Genomic DNA, 17723 nt, shown 5'->3' with positions numbered 1-17723 from the left:
GAGTCCACTACACCACCATTCGATTTTCTCCTTTAGTGAAGAAATTTGTGCATGCGCCTGAGTTGCTCCAAGAGCAGGCGTGTGCGACTGGAATATGAGGACGTCCTCTGAGGCAGGAGGTATCTCAATCCTGAAGAGACACCGCCCGCCCATAGATGGCGCTGTGACTCAACTCGGCTGCCTCCAGGGGACAGAGACGCAGGATCGCTCCCGGAGCCTTCTGGGACTTGTAGTTCATGGCCTCGTGGTGCGCAAGCGCACTGCCGAATCCATCGTGAGCGCGCGTCCCCGGGTGACAACGGCGGTGTGAGTTAACTGGGGTCGCCGATGGGGGGCGCGGGCAGGCCGGGTCCTGACGGGTCCCTGGGTCACGCTGCACTGAGCGCCTCCTCCGCGGCGGGACTCGGGTAGACTAGGCTTGCGCTGTGGGTTATCTTCGCCCACACCTGGGACCGCAGCACCCATGCATCTTTCATCCGGGCCGCGCAGACAGGATGTGGCCCCCGAGCCTGGCCCCCGCGCCTGTGCGGGTAGTTAGGCTATCAGGGGTCGGGATGGGGTCTGGGGAGGGGTCCCTAGCGGGAGGGATGGCCTGGACTGTTACCCTTGGGTTTGCTCCACCTGTCACACTGCAGGCGCAAAGAAGAGTCAGAGAAGTCGGGCAGCTTGCACCTGCCCTGTGAAACAGTCCAGCACCTACTCTGTGAAAATACCCCTGCACGACAGGTCCGTGGGGGCAAACTGTGCTGTGAGGTAAATGGAGCTCTCAGAGGCCTAATGTTACAGTACAAGAATATGGAGTAAACCGAACGTGCAGACTCCTGCATGTAGACTCATTGGGCGCTTGGGCAAACCCAGGGAGGAGGTCTGACCTTGGGTGGTTCTGTCCCCTTGGACGGGTGATACTGGGCAGTGTCTGAGGCCGTCTGTGATTGTCAGGACCTGGGGGCTCCTGGCATGGAGGGGATGAAACCAGGGATGCTGCTCCACACCCCACAATGCCCAGGACGCCCCTCAGAGAACGATCCAGCCCCAGTGTAGGTGTCAAGGAGGAAAGACCCTGGCTTAGCCTTAGCATTGTGATTCCAGTGAGACGCTATCAAGGGTCTACTCCACTGGTACCCAGACACCCCTGCTCAGGAATGAGGCCGCAGCAGAACATTCTGCCAATGCCTCCTGTTCCCTAGGGTGGATTGCATTTTTCCCTGCCAGGAAGCCCTCATCAGCCCTTTCTTGTGGAGAAAGGACAGAGTTTCAGTGGTTTGAACCCTGAAAGGGAAGACCCTGAGGCAGGTGCCAGAGGCCTAGGTAAATGAGGGCCAAACGGGGTCACTGACATCAACCACAAGGGAGGGGGAATCCCTTGAACCACGGAAGGGTGGGAGTGGATTGGTTGAAAGAGCTTGAAAGGGATAGGGGGTCCTGAACTCATTACCATCAGATGCAATTTAAAGTCCCAAGAGCAGATAGATCAAGATGTCACAGGGCTCTGGTCCCCCTGAAGCCTCCAGGGGACGGTCCTTTCTGCCTCTTCCAGCCTCCTGTGGTGGCCGTCAGTCCTTGGTGTCTCTTAGCTTGTGGCTGCATCACTCCAGTCTCTGCCTCTTTTGTCCCATGGCCTTCTCCCTGTGTGTTTCTCTTTAAAAAATTTTTTTTTAATTTTTCTGGCTGTACTAGGTCTTAATTGAAGCATTCAATATCTTTAATTGCACATGTGGGATCTAGTTCCCTGACTTGGGATCAAACCCAGGCCCCCTGCATTGGAAGTGTGGAGTCTTAGACACTGGATCACCAGGGAAGTCACATGTCTATTTTTTCCCCATTAAAAATTTTTATTTATTTATTTTTGTCTGAGCTGGGTCTTCATTGCTATGTATGGGCTTTCTCTAGTTGTGGTGAGTGGTGGTATGCAGGCTTCTTATTGTGGTGACTTCTCTTGTGAAGCATGGGCTCTAGGGTGAGTGGGCTTCAGCAGTTGTGGCACACAGGCGCAGTTGCTCTGAGGCATGTGGGATCCTCCTGGACTGGGGATGGAACCTATGTTCCCTGCATTGGCAGGCAGACTTCCAACCACTGGACCACCAGGGAAGTTTCAGCATTTAAACTCTCAGTTGTGGCATGTGGGATCTAGTTCCCTGACCAGGGATTGAACCTGGACCCCTGCATTGGGAGCACAGAGTCTTAATCACCAGACCACTGGGAAGTCTGTGTGTCTTTTTTAAAGACACCAGTCATATTGCATTAGGACACTCTCTACCCCAGTATGACCTCAGTTCAGTGCAGTTCAGTTGTTCAGTCGTGTCCAACTCTTTGTGACCCCATGGACTGCAGCATGCCAGGCCTCCCTGTCCATCACCAGCTCCTGGAGCTGACTCAAACTCATGTTCATTGAGTCAGTGATGCCATCCAACCATCTCATCCTCTGTTGTCCCATTCTCCTTTCACCTTCAATCATTCCCAGCATCAAGGTCTTTTCAAATGAGTCAGTTCTTTGCATCAGGTGGCCAAAGGATTGGAGTTTCAGCTTCAGCATCAGTCCTTCCAATGAGTATTCAGGACTGATTTCCTTTAGGATGGACTGATTGGTTCTCCTTCCTGTCCAAGGGATTCTCAAGAGTCTTCTCCAGCACCACAGTTCAAAAGCATCAATTCTTTGGCACTCAGCTTTCTTTATAGTCCAACTCTCACATCCATACATGACTACTGGAAAAACCAAAGCTTTGACTAGATGGACCTTTGTTGGCAAAATAATGTCTCTGCTTTTTAATATGCTGTCTAAATTGATCATAACTTTTCTTCCAAGAAACAAGCATCTTTTAATTTCATGGCTGTAGTCACCATCTACAGTGATTTTTGCTAAGTCACTTCAGTCGTGTCCGACTCTGTGCGACCCCATAGATGGCAGCCCACCAGGCTCCCCCGTCCCTGGGATTATCCAGGCAAGGACACTGGAGTAGGCTGCCATTTCCTTCTCCAATGCATGAAAGTGAAAAGTGAAAGGGAAGTCACTCAGTCGTGTCTGACTCTTCGTGACCCCTGGATTGCAGCCTACCAGGCTCCTCCGTCCGTGGGATTTTCCAGGCAAGAGTACTGGAGTGGGGTGCCATCGCCTTCTCCACAGTGATTTTGGAGCCCCCCAAAATAAAGTCTGTCACTGTTTCCATTGTTTACCCATCTATTTGCCATGAAGTGATAGGATCTGATGCCATGATCTTAGTTTTCTGAATGTTGAGCTTTAAGCAACTTTTTCACTCTCCTCTTTCACTTTCGTCAAGAGGCTCTTATTTCTTCTTCGCTTTCAGCCATAAGGGTGGTGTCATCTGCATATCTGAAGTTATTGGAATGTCTCCAAGCAATCTTGATTCCAGTTTGTGCTTCATCCAGCCCAGCATTTCTCGTGATGTACTCTGCATAAAAGTTAAATATGTAGGGTGACAATATACAGCCTTGATATACTCCTTTCTGAATTTGGAACCAGTCTGTTGTTTTATGTCCAGTTCTAACTGTTGCTTCTTGACCTGCATACAGATTTCTCAGGAGTCAGGTCAGGTGGTCTTGTTTTCCCATCTCTTTCAGAATTTTCCACAGTTTGTTGTGATCCACACAGTCAAAGGCTTTGGCATAGTTAATGAAGCAGAAGTAGATGTTTTTCTGGAACTTACTTTTTTGATGATCCAGCGGATGTTGGAAATTTGATCTCTGGTTCCTCTGCCTTTTCTAAGTCCAACTTGAACATCTGGAAGTTCATGGTTCATGTACTGTTGAAGCCTGGCTTGGAGAATTTTGAGCATTACTTTGCTAGCGTGTGCTGCTGCTAAGTCGCTTCAGTTGTGTCCGACTCTGTGCGACCCCATAGATGGCAGCCCACCAGGCTCCCCCATCCCTGGGATTCTCCAGACAAGAATATTGGAGTGGGTTGCCATTTTCTTCCCCAATGCATGAAAGTGAAAAGTGAAAGTGAAGTCGCTCGGTCGTGTCCGACTCTTAGTGACCCCACGGACTGCAGCCTACCAGGCTCCTCCATCCATGGGATTTTCCAGGCAAGAGTACTGGAATGGGGTGTCATTGCTAGCATGTGAGATCAGTGCAATTTTGCGGTAGTTTGAGCATTCTCTGGGATTGGAATGAAAACTGATCTTTTCCAGTCCTGTGACCACTGTTGAGTTTTCCAAATTTGCTGGCATATTGAGTGCAGCACTTTCACAGCATCATCTTTTAGAATTTGAAATAGCTCAACTGGGATTCCATCACCTCCACTAGCTTTGTTCATAGTGACGCTTCCTAAGGCCCACTTGACTTTGCATTCTAGGATGTCTGGCTTTAGGTGGGTGATCACACCACTGGTTATCTGGGTCATGAAGATCTTTTTTGTATAGTTTTTCTGTGTATTGTTGCCACCTCTTTTTAGTATCTTCTGCTTCTGTTAGGTCCATACCATGTCTGTCCTTTATTGTGCCCATCTTTGTATGAAATGTTCCCTTGGTATCTCTGATTTTCTTGGAGAGATCTATAGTCTTTGCTATTCTCTTGTTTTCCTCTATTTCTTTGCACTGATCACTGAGGAAGGCTTTCTTATCTCTCCTTGCTATTCTTTGGAACTCTGCATTCAAATGGGTATATCTTTCCTTTTCTCCTTTGCCTTTTACTTCCCTTTTTTCAACAGCTACTTGTAAGGCCTTCTCAGACAGCCATTTTGCCTTTTTGCATTTCTTTTTCTTGGGGATGGTCTTGATCCTTGCCTCCTGTACAATGTCACGAACCTCCGTCCATAGTTCTTCAGGCACTCTATCTATCAGATCGAATCCCTTGAATCTATTTGTCACTTCCACTGTAAAATCGTAAGGGATTTGATTTAGGTCATACCTGAATGGTCTAGTGGTTTTCTCTACTTTCTTCAATTTAAGTCTGAATTTGGCAATAAGGAGTTCATGATCAGAGCCACAGTCAGCCTGCAGTCTTGTTTTTGCTGACTGTATAGAGCTTCTCCATCTTTGGCTGCAAAGAATATAATCAATCTGATTTCGGTATATGACCTCATCTTAACTAATCACCTCTGCAAAGATCCTATCTATAGATAAGGTCGCATTCACAGCTACTGGGGGTCAAGACTTAGAGGACATGATTCAGCCCACGCCAGTCTTATCATGAGCAGGTGTTTCCCCAGGTTAAGTATTGTGTGTCCCAGGGGGCACCCATCAGCAGATGTTTCCCCAGGGTAAAGTATCATGTGTCCCATCACCTGACACAACCATGAGGCGTGGCTCAGCATGGCATCCTGCACCCATAGCTCCCACCCCCCACGTGGAGGGGGTCAGAGCCAGCTCTCAGGAAAAGAATTTGCATCACATCCCCTCTGGTCCCTAATGGATCTTGTGAAAGCTGCCACAATTTTTAGATTTTTAAACTTTTCTATTTTTAAAACTTGTACTGATTTACTTACTTATTTGGGCTGTGGTGAGTCTTCATTGCTGTATGCGGGCTGTCTCTAGTTGTGGCGCACAGGCTTTTCATTGCGGTGGCTTCTCTTGTTGTGGCGCGTGGGCTGTGGAGCACGGGCCTCAGTAGTTGTGGTAGTTGTTTTTCACAGTGGCTACACCATTTTCCATTCCCACTAGCAATGTGTGAGAGTCTCCCATCCTTGGCGATACTCATTACTATCTTTTTAAATTTATTTTTTAATTGGAGTATGTGTATGCATGCTAAGTCACTTCAGTCCTGTCTGACTTTTTGTGACCCTATGGATCATAGCTCGCCAGGCTCCTCTGCCCCTGGGATTCTCCAGGCAAGAAGAAATGGGTTACCATGCCTTCCTCCAGGGGATTTTTCCGACCCAGGTATGGAAACCATGTCTCTTACATCTCTTGCAGGAAGGAAGGACCCTCACTTGGAGCCTTTGTGGGGGATGGGTCCTGCCATACCTAAATCTCAGACTTCTCACCTCCCTGGAAGAAAATAAATTTGTGCTGTTTTAAGCATCCCAATTGTGTAGTCATTTGTCATAGCACCCTGGGACGCTAGTACAGAGTGTTTCACAGTAGAACTTGTGTGCCTCTAAGACCTGGTATCTTCTGGTATCTTCATCCAGAAAATGGAGCCACTGAGACTTCCCTGGTGGTCCAGTGGTTAGGATTCTGAGTTTTCACTGCAGGGGGCAGGGTTTTGATCCCTGGTCAGGGAACTCGGATCCCACACACTGTGTGCCACACAGCATGGCCAAGAAAACAAATAAAACCCACAGAAAATGGAGCCATTAAGACCCCTGGCTTGTCCTGGTGAAACTGATTGGTGTCATTTCAGGGGGGCTCTGTAGAACTCCGGTACCACTGAAAGATAACGTTTCAGTGCAGAGAAGAACTCAGCAAGAGCAAAGTGATAGATAAGTGATTTATTAGAATAGGTTGCTTATGAGGCTTACAAGTAGGCACATGAGAAATGCTGTGAGAACTTAGTGGGCTTCAGTTTTAAAATGGGGAGGGGAAGAAGACTTTCTTTGTCTTTCTTGAGTAGACATCATGCTTCCATCATCAGCATCTATTCCTCCAGGTTGAGCAGGGGAGTTTTCTTGTCCCTGTGTGGTCAAGCTAGGTCCACAAATGATTGTTTTTCCATGTGTGCAGAGAGCATGTTGTAGGGATCATTAATTTACTGAGCTCACTGGGCAGAATGTGGGGCTCATGCCACCATTGTTTTATCGTTTGGGGGTATGTCTCATGCTTCTGGTTACATGGTTTTGTTGTCAAGAAGGCCTACTTGGTTTAGTAGCTAAACTGAAAAGTTGTTGCTGAACCATGTAAAGACACCGGGATCCCTGGCCTCCAGAGGAGAAGAATTCAATCCAGGGCCAGAGGCGAGGCTTGATTGTTCAGAGCTTTTGTGTAATACAGTTTTATTAAAGTATAAAGAAGATAGAGAAAGCTTCTGACATAGACATCAGAAGGGGGTAGAAAGAGTACCCGCTTGCTAGTGTTAGCAATGGAGTTATATACTCTCCAATGAATCCAAAGAATGTCTGGAGGTTGTAAATACCTCACCAGACCTACTCCCATAATTTACATTTTAAGATAACAGAATTAGCCAGAAGGTTTAATCCAGAGACTGTCCTCAAGCAGGATACATAATCCTAAGGAATGTAGAGGAAAAAAAGTTTGTCCTTTCTTCCTCCTTGAGAATTCCAGACCCCTCTCTCCTTGGGGACTCCTAGACTTCTTATCAACCTGCCTAGGAAATGACTCTCTCAAAACAAACCTGCTTTCTTGAGTAATCACTAACCTACAGGGGTCTTCCATGTTTTTGTACTTCCAATCCCCTAGTGGGATTAATATTTGATCACCTACTTTGTCCCTTCATTCTGTTCACATCACTGGCTTCCATGACTCTCCTCTGTGTTGTATGTGTGACCTCAAGTGGTGGAGAGGACTCTGGGGTCTGGGACAGGCCAGATCCAGTCTTCACTCTGCATTTTTCCTCTCCCAGCCCTGCCTGCCCAGGAACCTGCTTTTGCCCAGGAGGGAGGACAGAATGGCTGCTGAGTGCCTGCTCCCCTGGCCCCAGGTGAGTGGGACTTCCTCTCCCCTGAAAGGCACCCAGCGTGTCCAGAGGGACACACCTGTCAGACATGGAGCGCCCTTGCCTTTTGGGAAAGGAGGAGAATTTGTCATGAGTGTCTGGGTGTAGGCCTTCAGGTGGCTCTTATGTATGAGGAGGAGGTCCCTTATCCCTTCAGGAGGACTGTGCCTCCTTCCTGGGCTCCAAGCATCTCTGAAGACCCCGAAGTTTCTCCCATAGAGCAGGGAGGGGTGCCCCAAGGCGCCATCCTCTTTAAAATGCACACATATGTATTTTTTTAAATTGTGGTGAAATAGGGCAGGGAAGCCTGGCATGCTGCAGTCCATGGAATGGCAAAGAGTCGGACATGACTGAGCAACTAACACCTTCACTTTACTTTCTCTGGACATTGGTTGGTGGTGGTGGGGCGTTCTTGAGCTGATCCATCGTGATATTTTAGGAGGTGGTGACCTTCAAGGATGTGGCCGTGGACTTCTCCATGGAGGAGTGGGAGCTGCTGGACCCTGGTCAGAGGAAGCTCTACAGAGATGTGATGCTAGAGACCTGTGGGAACCTGGCCTCTGTGGGTAAGACCAGCTGGTCCTTCTGTGTCCGTCAAGTCATGTTTGTTTAGCATCTACTGCACGTCAAGAACTATGCTAGGAAGTAGGGATTTACTGGTAAATGAGACATGCATGGTTCCTGCGCTTGTGATGTCTCCTGTAGGGCAAATGGTCTGATTCTTTCAGTATATGGCAGCCCGTGCCACTGTAGAAATGTAGTTGAGGTGTTGATAACATCTCTTGTTTCACTAGTGCCACCTGGAAAGCCCTTAAAAATTTTATGGACATTTTAATAGGTATAAAGTGGTATCCACTGTGGTTTTGATTTGTGTTTTCCTAATGACTAGTGATATTGAGTATCTCTTCATGTGTTTACTGGGCCATTTGTATCTCTGAAGAAGTGTATGATCATTTTTTAAATTAGGAAAATACAATCTTTAGCTTGGTCTTTGTGTTACCTCTCCCATGTCTCTTTCAGAAGCCTTGAGGAACCAGAGAACCAATTCAGGCTTTGAGGATGGCACCATATGCCTAGCATCAGCCTCTCAAGTTACCACTTTTTCTCTGTGGACGGCATATTCACTCTTTCAACCAGTGGTATCTTTCCACCTGGAGCAAGGAGAAGCCATGTGGATGGCAGGGAAAGGAACTCTGCGAGCTTCATATTCAGGTGCGAAGCAGGCAGATATGGCCCACTGGGATGGGGACAGTGTCTGGGGGCTCCTGGTCATAGGTCCCTCCACAGAGACCCTAATTGTCTAAGGAGAAGGCTGAGGTGCTTGGCTGTTTCTTCCCATTGTGCCTTTAGTTTATCCCCCAGCAACCTTCTGCCATGAACCAGCTTCCACTAACCCTCTAGGTGCAAAGAAAAACATCCCTTTTCCTTCTGGAAGCAATTCTACCTGTGTTTCCTGTTTCATCTCTTCCCTCTCTGCTTTATTGATAATTTTTTCCCTCTTCCATTCTTTTTTTTCTCCTCACTCTTATTTTTTTAAAAATTATTGGAGTCTAGTTTATGTATAATATTTTGTGTTAGCTTCAGGTGTACAGCAAAGTATTTCAGTTATACATATACATGTATCTATTCTTTTTCAGATTCATTTCCCATATAGGTTATTATAGAATATTGAGTAGTGTTCCCTGTGCTATACAGTAGGTCTTTGTTAGTTATCTATTTTATATGTAGTATTGTATATATGTCAATCCCAATCTCCCAATTTATCCTCCTCCACCCCTTTTCCCCCATAACCATAAGTTTGTTGTTTACATCTGTGACTCTATTTCTGTTTTGTAAATAATTTCATTTCTACCACTTTTTTTTAGATTTCACATAAGAGCAATATCATATTTTTGTCCTTCTCTGACTTACTTCACTCAGTATGACAATCTTCAGGTTCATCTACATGGCTACAAATGGCATTATTTCATCCATTTTTATGGCTGAGTGATATTCCAGTGTATATATGTACAGCATCTTTATCTATTCATCTGTCAATGAACAATTTAGGTTGTTTGTATGTCTTGGCTATTGTGAATAGTGCTGCTGTGAATATTGGGGTGCATATATCTTTTCAAACTATGGTTTTCTCCAGGTGTATGCCCAGGAGTGGGATTGCTGGGTCATATGGTAGCTCTATTTTCAGTTGTTTAAGGAACCTCCTTACTGTTCTCCATAGTGAAGTGAAGTGAAGTCGCTCGGTTGTGTCTGACTCTTTGCGACCCCATGGACTGTAGCTTACAAGGCTCCTCTGTCCATGGAATTTTCCAGGCAAGAGTACTGGAGTGGGTTGCCATTTCCTTCTCCAGGGGATCTTCCCGACCCAGGGATCGAACCTGGGTCTCCCGCATTGCAGGCAGACACTTTACTGTCTGAGCCACCAGGGAAGCCCTGTTTTCCATAGTAGATGCACCGGTTTACATTCCCACCAACAGTGCAGGAGGGTTCCCATTTCTTCACACCCTCTCCAGCATTTATTATCTGTAGATTTTTGATGATGGCCATTCTGACTGAGCTTGTATCTCATCATAGTTTTGATTTGCATTTCTCTAATAATTAGTGATGTTGAGCATAATTTTTTGGGGGAGGGTACATGCTGCACAACTTGCAAGATCTTAGTTCCCTGACTAGAGACTGTACCCAGGCCTTTGGCAGTGAGAGCATTAAGTCCCAACCATTGAACTGCCAGAGAATTCACAATGTTGAGCATCTTTTCATGTGCTTTTTGCCATATGTCTGTCTTATTTCCTCTGCAATCTTATTCTCTCCCCTTTCTTTCCACATTTACTTTTTGCTCCACCAGTATTCTGATCCATCTTTCCTTCACCTTGCCTTCCTCCATGTTAAAAGCTGATGTTTGAACATGAATCCACAGGTCCTTTGTATATGTTGGAAATGCTTTTTTTGTTGTTGTTGAAAATAATTTTGTCCTGCTTTTCTTTCTTCCCCCTGCCCCCCACCCAACCTTCAATTTATTTCAGATTGGGAGACTAAACTGAGAAGCCAACAGTCAGTTTACAAGAAGGTGGTTTTGGAGGAAGAACCACTTGGGGGTATGAATATTACAAAGCTCCCCAGAGAGGACTGGGGTTATACTGAATCTGAGGGGAACTGTGAAGACTTCCAGAGGCTTTTGAGGCAAATGGGGTACCCCCAGATAGTAGCATTTTCTCAAGAGAAGCCTATTGACTGGTATGAATTTGGGGAAAACTGTAACCTGAGTTCAGAACTTGTTTTATCACGAGATTCTATAGGAAGACATTTTTATGACTATGACTTAGCTATTGCGAGTTTGGTATCTGATCCATTCTTAAACCATCATCAGATGGGATATCCAGACCAGAGACCTTGTGAAAGTATTAAATGTGGAAAAGATCTCAGCCAAAACATTCACCTTATTCCACATGAAAGAACTCAAATGGGAGAGAGAATTTCTGCATATGCAGAAAGTGGGAAATCATTTAATCATGGTATGGCAATTACCATACAAAACAGAATCAATACAGTGGAGAAACCCTATGAATGTCACCAGTGTGGGAAAGTATTTAACCGGAGGCATTCCCTGAGTGAGCATCAGAGAATCCACACAGGAGAGAGACCATTTGAGTGTCAGGAATGTGGGAGAGCCTTTACACACAGCTCAAGCCTCACTCGGCATTTGAGAACTCATACTGGAGAAAAGCCTTATGCATGCCATGAATGTGGGAAAGCCTTCAACAGGATTTCATCTCTTACCCAACATCAGAGGATCCACACAGGGGAAAAGCCCTATCAATGTGAAGACTGTGGGAAATCCTTCTGCCAGAGTTCTTACCTGATCCTGCACAAGAGAACGCACACAGGCGAGAAGCCCTATGAGTGTAATAAATGTGGAAAAGCCTTCAGTGACCGTTCATCTCTCAACCAACATGAACGGACTCACACTGGCAAGAACCCCTATGAGTGTAATCAGTGTGGAAGGGCCTTCAGCCAGAGGTCTTCCCTGGTTCGGCATGAGAGAACCCACACTGGAGAGAAGCCATATCTCTGTAGTGAATGTGGGAAAGCCTTCAGCCAGAGCTCCTCCCTTATCACACACCAGAAAACTCACAATAGTCAGAAAACCTATAAAATAATTGATTGTGGGAAAGCTTTCTACCAGAGCTGCCACCTTGTTGGATTTTAGAGCTTGCTTGCTGCCTTGTGATGTACTGTTTAGCACTCTACCCTGTGGGTATGTTCAGACTTTGCCCCTCTTAGGTACTGTTTCTGAAGTAGACTTAGTCCTCATTCTTGAATTAAAGCACTGAAGTCCAGATCTGAGAAGGGACCTTATAAGAGGGAGAAATTGCCATTGAACTATGTCCAACAAGTGCCACCCTCTTGGAAAAGATCAGTAAATGGATTGGGAATTTGCTGAGAATTACCATATTGATTTAGTTGTTCAAACAAGGGATATTCTGTTTCAACTTTTTGTTTCAATAATCTGTTTTAATATTTTGCTTAATCATTTTGCTTTTCTTGGTCACTTAGCTAGGTCCTGACTTGTCTCACACACTACTATAGCAATGCAGAGTGTATGTTAAGATAGAAAATGCTACCATAATTGAAAAGGACACGTGTACCTCAATGTTCATTGCAGCACTATTTACAATAACTAAGACATGGAACTCACCTAGATGTCCATCAACAGATGAATGGATAAAGAAGTTGTGCTACATATACACAATGGAATATTACTCAGCCATAAAAAGGAACACATTTGACTCAGTTCTAATAAGGTGGATCAACCTAGGGCCTATTATACAGAGTGAAGTAAGTCAGAAAAACAAATATCATATATTAATACATATATATGCAATCTAGAAAAATGGTACTGATGAACCTATCTTCAGGACAACAATAGAGACACAGACATAGAAACAGACTTTGGACATATGAGTGGAAGGAGAGGGTGGGACGAATTGAGAGAGTAGCATTGAAACATACATTACCATATGTAAAATTAGATAGTCAGCGGGAATTTACTATATGATGTAGGGAGCTCAAATCCAGTGCTCTATGACAACCTAGAGGGGTGGGATGGGGTGGGGGGTGGGGGGTGGGAAGAAGGTTCAAGAGGGAGGGGACATATGTACACATATGGGTGATCCATATTGATATGAGGCAGAAGCCAACACAATAATGTAAAGCAATTATCCTCCAATTTAAAATAAATTTAAATAAAAATTAATATTCAAGTAAAAAGAAAATACTTTGGTTGTAAGGTGAAAGGAAAGAATGCAAAGTAGTATGTGTAATTCTATCCAGTGAAGTCAGAATGTTACATACAAGGGAAAAGGGTAGACAGTGACTGGAGAAAAGAATTGAGTTTTATTTGTTAGGGTCGTCTGATTATGTGTGATTTCCTGCCTTTGCCATTTCATTTTGTATTGCTAGCATCATTTTGACAATAAGAAAAAAACAAACGACTCCAAGGGTTACTGAGTTTCAGTGATCAGTTGGAGGGGGACTATGGATACCAAGATGTCGAGGATACAATGAAGTAGGTCTTGGGACATGGAGGTGAAGTGACCTTTGCTGGCCTGGGGGGAAACTGTGAGATCTAGTTGCCAGAGTGTGGATATGCATCACCCTCATCATTAACATTTATTGGGGCCTTACTATATTCCCAGCACCACTCGGACTCCTGTATGTGTTCTCTCATTTTATCTTCTCAAAAACAGCATGAGAGTAACTTTTCATATCTTCATATTAAAAAAGGAGAAACAAAAATAAGGTACCCTACCCAAACTCACCCAACTAGCAAGTAGTGGGGTCTGGATTTGAACTTGAGCTGGCTATACTAGGCCAGTGTCATATTTGAAAGAAGGAACACAAGGGAGCTATCTTTTCCCAAATTGTCCCTTAAAAAAAAAAAAATCACTGAAATGTCATGTGACTCTTCCCCTTTCCCTGGAACTAGCAAGGGAGGCTATGAAGGAGATCTCCAGTCAACTCTTCTCCCACCTAAGTTGGACCTGATCATGTGAATATTATTGCCTATCCCTGCAAGGAGAGATAAGAAAGCCTTCCTCAGCGATCAATGCAAAGAAATAGAGGAAAACAACAGAATGGGAAAGACTAGAGATGTCTTCAAGAAAATTAGAGATACCAAGGGAACATTTCATGCAAAGATGGGCTCGATAAAGGACAGAAATGGTATGGACCTAACAAAAGCAGAAGACAGTAAGAAGAGGTGACAAGAATACACAGAAGAACTGTACAAAAAGATCTTGATTCCAGCTTGTGCTTCTTCCAGCCCAGCGTTTCTCATGATGTACTCTGCATATAAATTACAAAAGCAGGGTGACAATATACAGCCTTGACATTCTCCTTTTCCTATTTGGAATCAATCTGTTGTTTAATGTCCAGGTCTAACCGTTGCTTCCTGACCTGCATACAGATTTCTCAGGAGGCAGGTCAGGTGGTCTTGTATTCACATCTCTTTCAGAATTTTCCACAGTTTGTTGTGATCCACACAGTCAAAGGCTTTGGCATAGTCAATAAAGCAGAAGTAGATGTTTTTCTGGAACTCTCTTGCTTTTTTGATGATCCAGCGGATGTTGGCAATTTGATCTCTGGTTCCTCTGCTTTTTCTAAAACCAGCTTGAACATCTGGAAGTTCACAGTTCACGTATTACTGAAGCCTGGCTTGGAGAATTTTGAGCATTACTTTACTAGCGTGTGAGATGAGTGCAATTGTATGGTAGTTTGAGCATTCTTTGGCATTGCCTTTCTTTGGGATTGGAATGAAAACTGATCTTTTCCAGTCCTGTGGCCACTGCTGTTTTCCAAATTTGCTGGCATGTTGAGTGCAGCACTTTCACAGCATCATCTTTTAGGATTTGAAATAGCTCAACTGGAATTCCATCACCTCCGTAATGCTTCCTAAGACCCACTTGACTTCACATTCCAGGATGTCTGGCTCTAGGTGAGTGATCATACCATCATGATTATCTGGGTTGTGAAGATCTTTTTTATTTTTTTGGACAGTTCTTCTGTGTATTCTTGCCACCTCTTCTTAATATCTTCTGCTTCTATTAGGTCCATACCATGTCTGTCCTTTATTGTGCCCATCTTTGCATGAAATATTCCCTTGGTATCTCTAATTTTCTTGAAGAGATCTATAGTCTTTCCCATTCTATTGTTTTCCTCTATTTCTTTGCACTGATCACTGAGGAAGGCTTTCTTATCTCTCCTTGCTATTTGGAACTCTGCATTCAAATGGGTATGTCTTTCCTTTTCTCCTTTGCTTTTCACTTTTCTTCTTTTCACAGCTATTTGTAAGGCCTCCTCAGACCGCCATTTTGCTTTTTTGCATTTCTTTTTCTTGGGTATGGTCTTGATCCCTGTCTCCTGTACAATGTCACGAACCTCTGTCCATAGTTCATCAGGCACTCTGTCTATCAGATCCAGTCCCTTACATCTATTTGTCACTTCCACTGTATAATCATATAGGATTTGATTTAGGTCATACCTGAATTGTGTAGTGGTTTTCCCTACTTTCTTCAATTTAAGTCTGAATTTGGCAATAAGGAGCTCATAATCTGAGCCACAGTCAGCTCCCGGTCTTGTTTTTGCTGACTGTATAGAGCTTCTCCATCTTTGGCTGAAAAGAATATAATCAATCTGATTTAAATGTTGGTCATCTGGTGATGCCCATGTATAGAGTCTTCTCTTGTGTTGTTGGAAGAGGGTGTTTAATATGACCAGTGCATTCTCTTGGCAAAATTCTATTAACATTTGCCCTGCTTCATTCTGTACTCCAAGGCCAACTTTGCCTGTTACCCTAGGTGTTTCTTGACTTCCTACTTTTGCATTCCAGTCCCCTATAATGACAAGGACATCTTTTTGGGGTGTTAGTTCTAAAAGGTCTTGTAGGTCTTCATAGAACCGTTCAACTTCAGCTTCTTTAGCGTTACTGGTCAGGGCATAGACTTGGATTACCGTGATATTGAATGCTTTGCCTTGGAAATGAACAGAGATCATTCTGCCTTTTTGAGATTGCATCCAAGTACTGCATTTCGGACTCTTTTGTTGACTGTGATGGCTACTCCATTTCTTCTATGGGATTCTTGCTCACAGTGGTAGATATAATGGTCGTCTGAGTTAAATTCACCCATTCCAGTCCATTTTAATTCGCTGATTCCTAAAATGTCAACGTTCACTCTTGCCATCTCTTGTTTTACCACTGTGAATTTGCCTTGATTCATGGATTCCAGGTTCCTATGCATATTGCTGTTTACAACATTGAACCTTGCTTCTATCACCAGTCACATCCACAACTGGGTGTTGTTTTTGCTTTGGCTCCCTCTCTTCATTCTTTCTGGAGTTATTTCTCCACTGCTCTCCAGTAGCATATTGGGCACCTATTAACATGGGGAGTTCATCTTTCAGCATCCTATCTTTTTCCCTGTTCATACCGTTCAGCAAGAATACTGAAGTGGTTTGCCATTCCCTTCTCCAGTGGACCACATTTTGTCAGAACTCTCCACCATGACCCATCCATCTCGGGTGGCCCTACAGGGCATGGCTTAGTTTCATTGAGTTAGACAAGGCTGTGGTCTATGTGATTAGATTGGTTAGTTTTCTGTTATTGTGGTTTCAGTCTGTCTGTCCTCTGATGCCCTCTCTTAGCGCCTACCCTCTTACTGGGGTTTTTCTTACCTGGGACGTGGGTTATCTCTTCATGCTGCTCCAGCAAAGCGCAGCCACTGCTCCTTGCCTTGGATGTGGGGTATCTCCTCACAGCCACCACTACTGACCTTGGACGTGGGGTATCTCCTCTCAGCTGCTTGCTGCTCCAGCACTGCGCAGCTACTGCTTGCCGCTCCATATATATGTAGGTATACATATATCCCCTCATTCTTGAACATCCCTCCCACTCCCAATGCCCCTCTCCCCATGTCTACTCCTTTGAATTTCCAAAACTTATTGAGGCATGCTGTGTGCCTTACTATGTGGCCAACTTGTAGAAGTATTTAATAGATCTTGAGGAGCTATATTCAGTTTTTATTATTTGGATCCTGGCATCTTTATTACATCAACCTTGTTAATCAATGTTTCTCAAATTTCCTGTCAGGAGGTTCAGATTTAATAAGTGATAGTTGGAGCCCAGTAATGTGTATTTTTAACTAGCACACCAGTTGGTTTCACTGATGCTCCTTCTTTTTTGGAGACACTTAGAGAAATACTGCTTATCCTTAATTATCCTCAGATTGTTGATTCAAAGATCAGGAGCTCAAGATAATTAACTTACTGTGACCTATTGCTATTGTGCTTAATTTCCCTCGGTATTTATTTTCTGTTGTTTTTCTTTTCATCTTGTTTTTTGATTTTTTGTTTGTTTGTTTGTTTTTACTTGGGGTAAATAATTCATGACACGTCTTCACTGTGAATTATACCCTTTATCATGTTGAAGTGATCTCTTTGCTTTAATCAATAGCACCCCCACCCCCGCTTTTTAGACAAAATTAATGTTAATTTTTCACTTCCTTTAATTTCCACTTTTAAAATACCATGTCCTTCAATTTTAGCATAAAATTGTAATTTGTTCTAAAATTCTTCTCTTAGTGGATATATTTATGCCAATCATTGCTATAATAGATGTTTTTGGCTTTAATTCTCCTAATATGTTTTGTCATTTCCCTTATTCTGACACTTTTTTTTTTTCCTTTCTTTTACTCTGTTGTCTGTAACTGCTGGATTTCTTTCTTTTCTGATCATTTATTATAATTGCTTTCATTTCTTTTGGCACTTTAAAAAATTGAACTAAACATTATAACTCATATATTATAATTTATCAACATGAAGCAGTTTTTGAGAAGAATGTAAAGTCAAGTTGCAGCATATGTATAATATAATGACTTTTAAAAAAGTATTTGGCTGCACTGGGTTTTAATTGCAGCATGAGGGATCTCTGATCTTCATTGTGACATACAGGCTCTTTAGCTGTGGCATGTGAACTCTTTTATTTGCAGCCTGTGGAACTGTAGTTCCCCAACCAGGAATTGAACCCAGGCCTCCTCAATTGGGAGTGCAGAGTCTTAGCCACTGGGCCACCAAAGAAGTTCAGTATAATGGTATTTTAATGAAAT

The 17723-nt window shown here is 44.0% G+C and overlaps 1 protein-coding gene across 1 annotated transcript; it reads left to right on the top strand.

Moving 5' to 3' along the window:
* Positions 1-784: 784 nt before the first annotated feature.
* ZNF554 (zinc finger protein 554) lies at positions 785-12089 on the top strand. Its single transcript, XM_070793155.1, is given in 5 exon segments — positions 785-7501; positions 7504-7551; positions 8006-8132; positions 8587-8778; positions 10587-12089. Coding segments are annotated over 5 exon segments (1683 nt in total). The 5' UTR covers positions 785-7369; the 3' UTR covers positions 11771-12089.
* The last annotated feature ends 5634 nt before the right edge of the window (positions 12090-17723 follow it).

This window comes from Bos indicus, chromosome 7 (genome assembly GCF_029378745.1).
Source record: "Bos indicus isolate NIAB-ARS_2022 breed Sahiwal x Tharparkar chromosome 7, NIAB-ARS_B.indTharparkar_mat_pri_1.0, whole genome shotgun sequence".
Lineage (NCBI taxonomy): Eukaryota > Metazoa > Chordata > Mammalia > Artiodactyla > Bovidae > Bos > Bos indicus.
The sequence above is the reverse complement of the archived record's forward strand: the minus strand, read 5'-3'. Positions and strand labels throughout refer to the sequence as shown.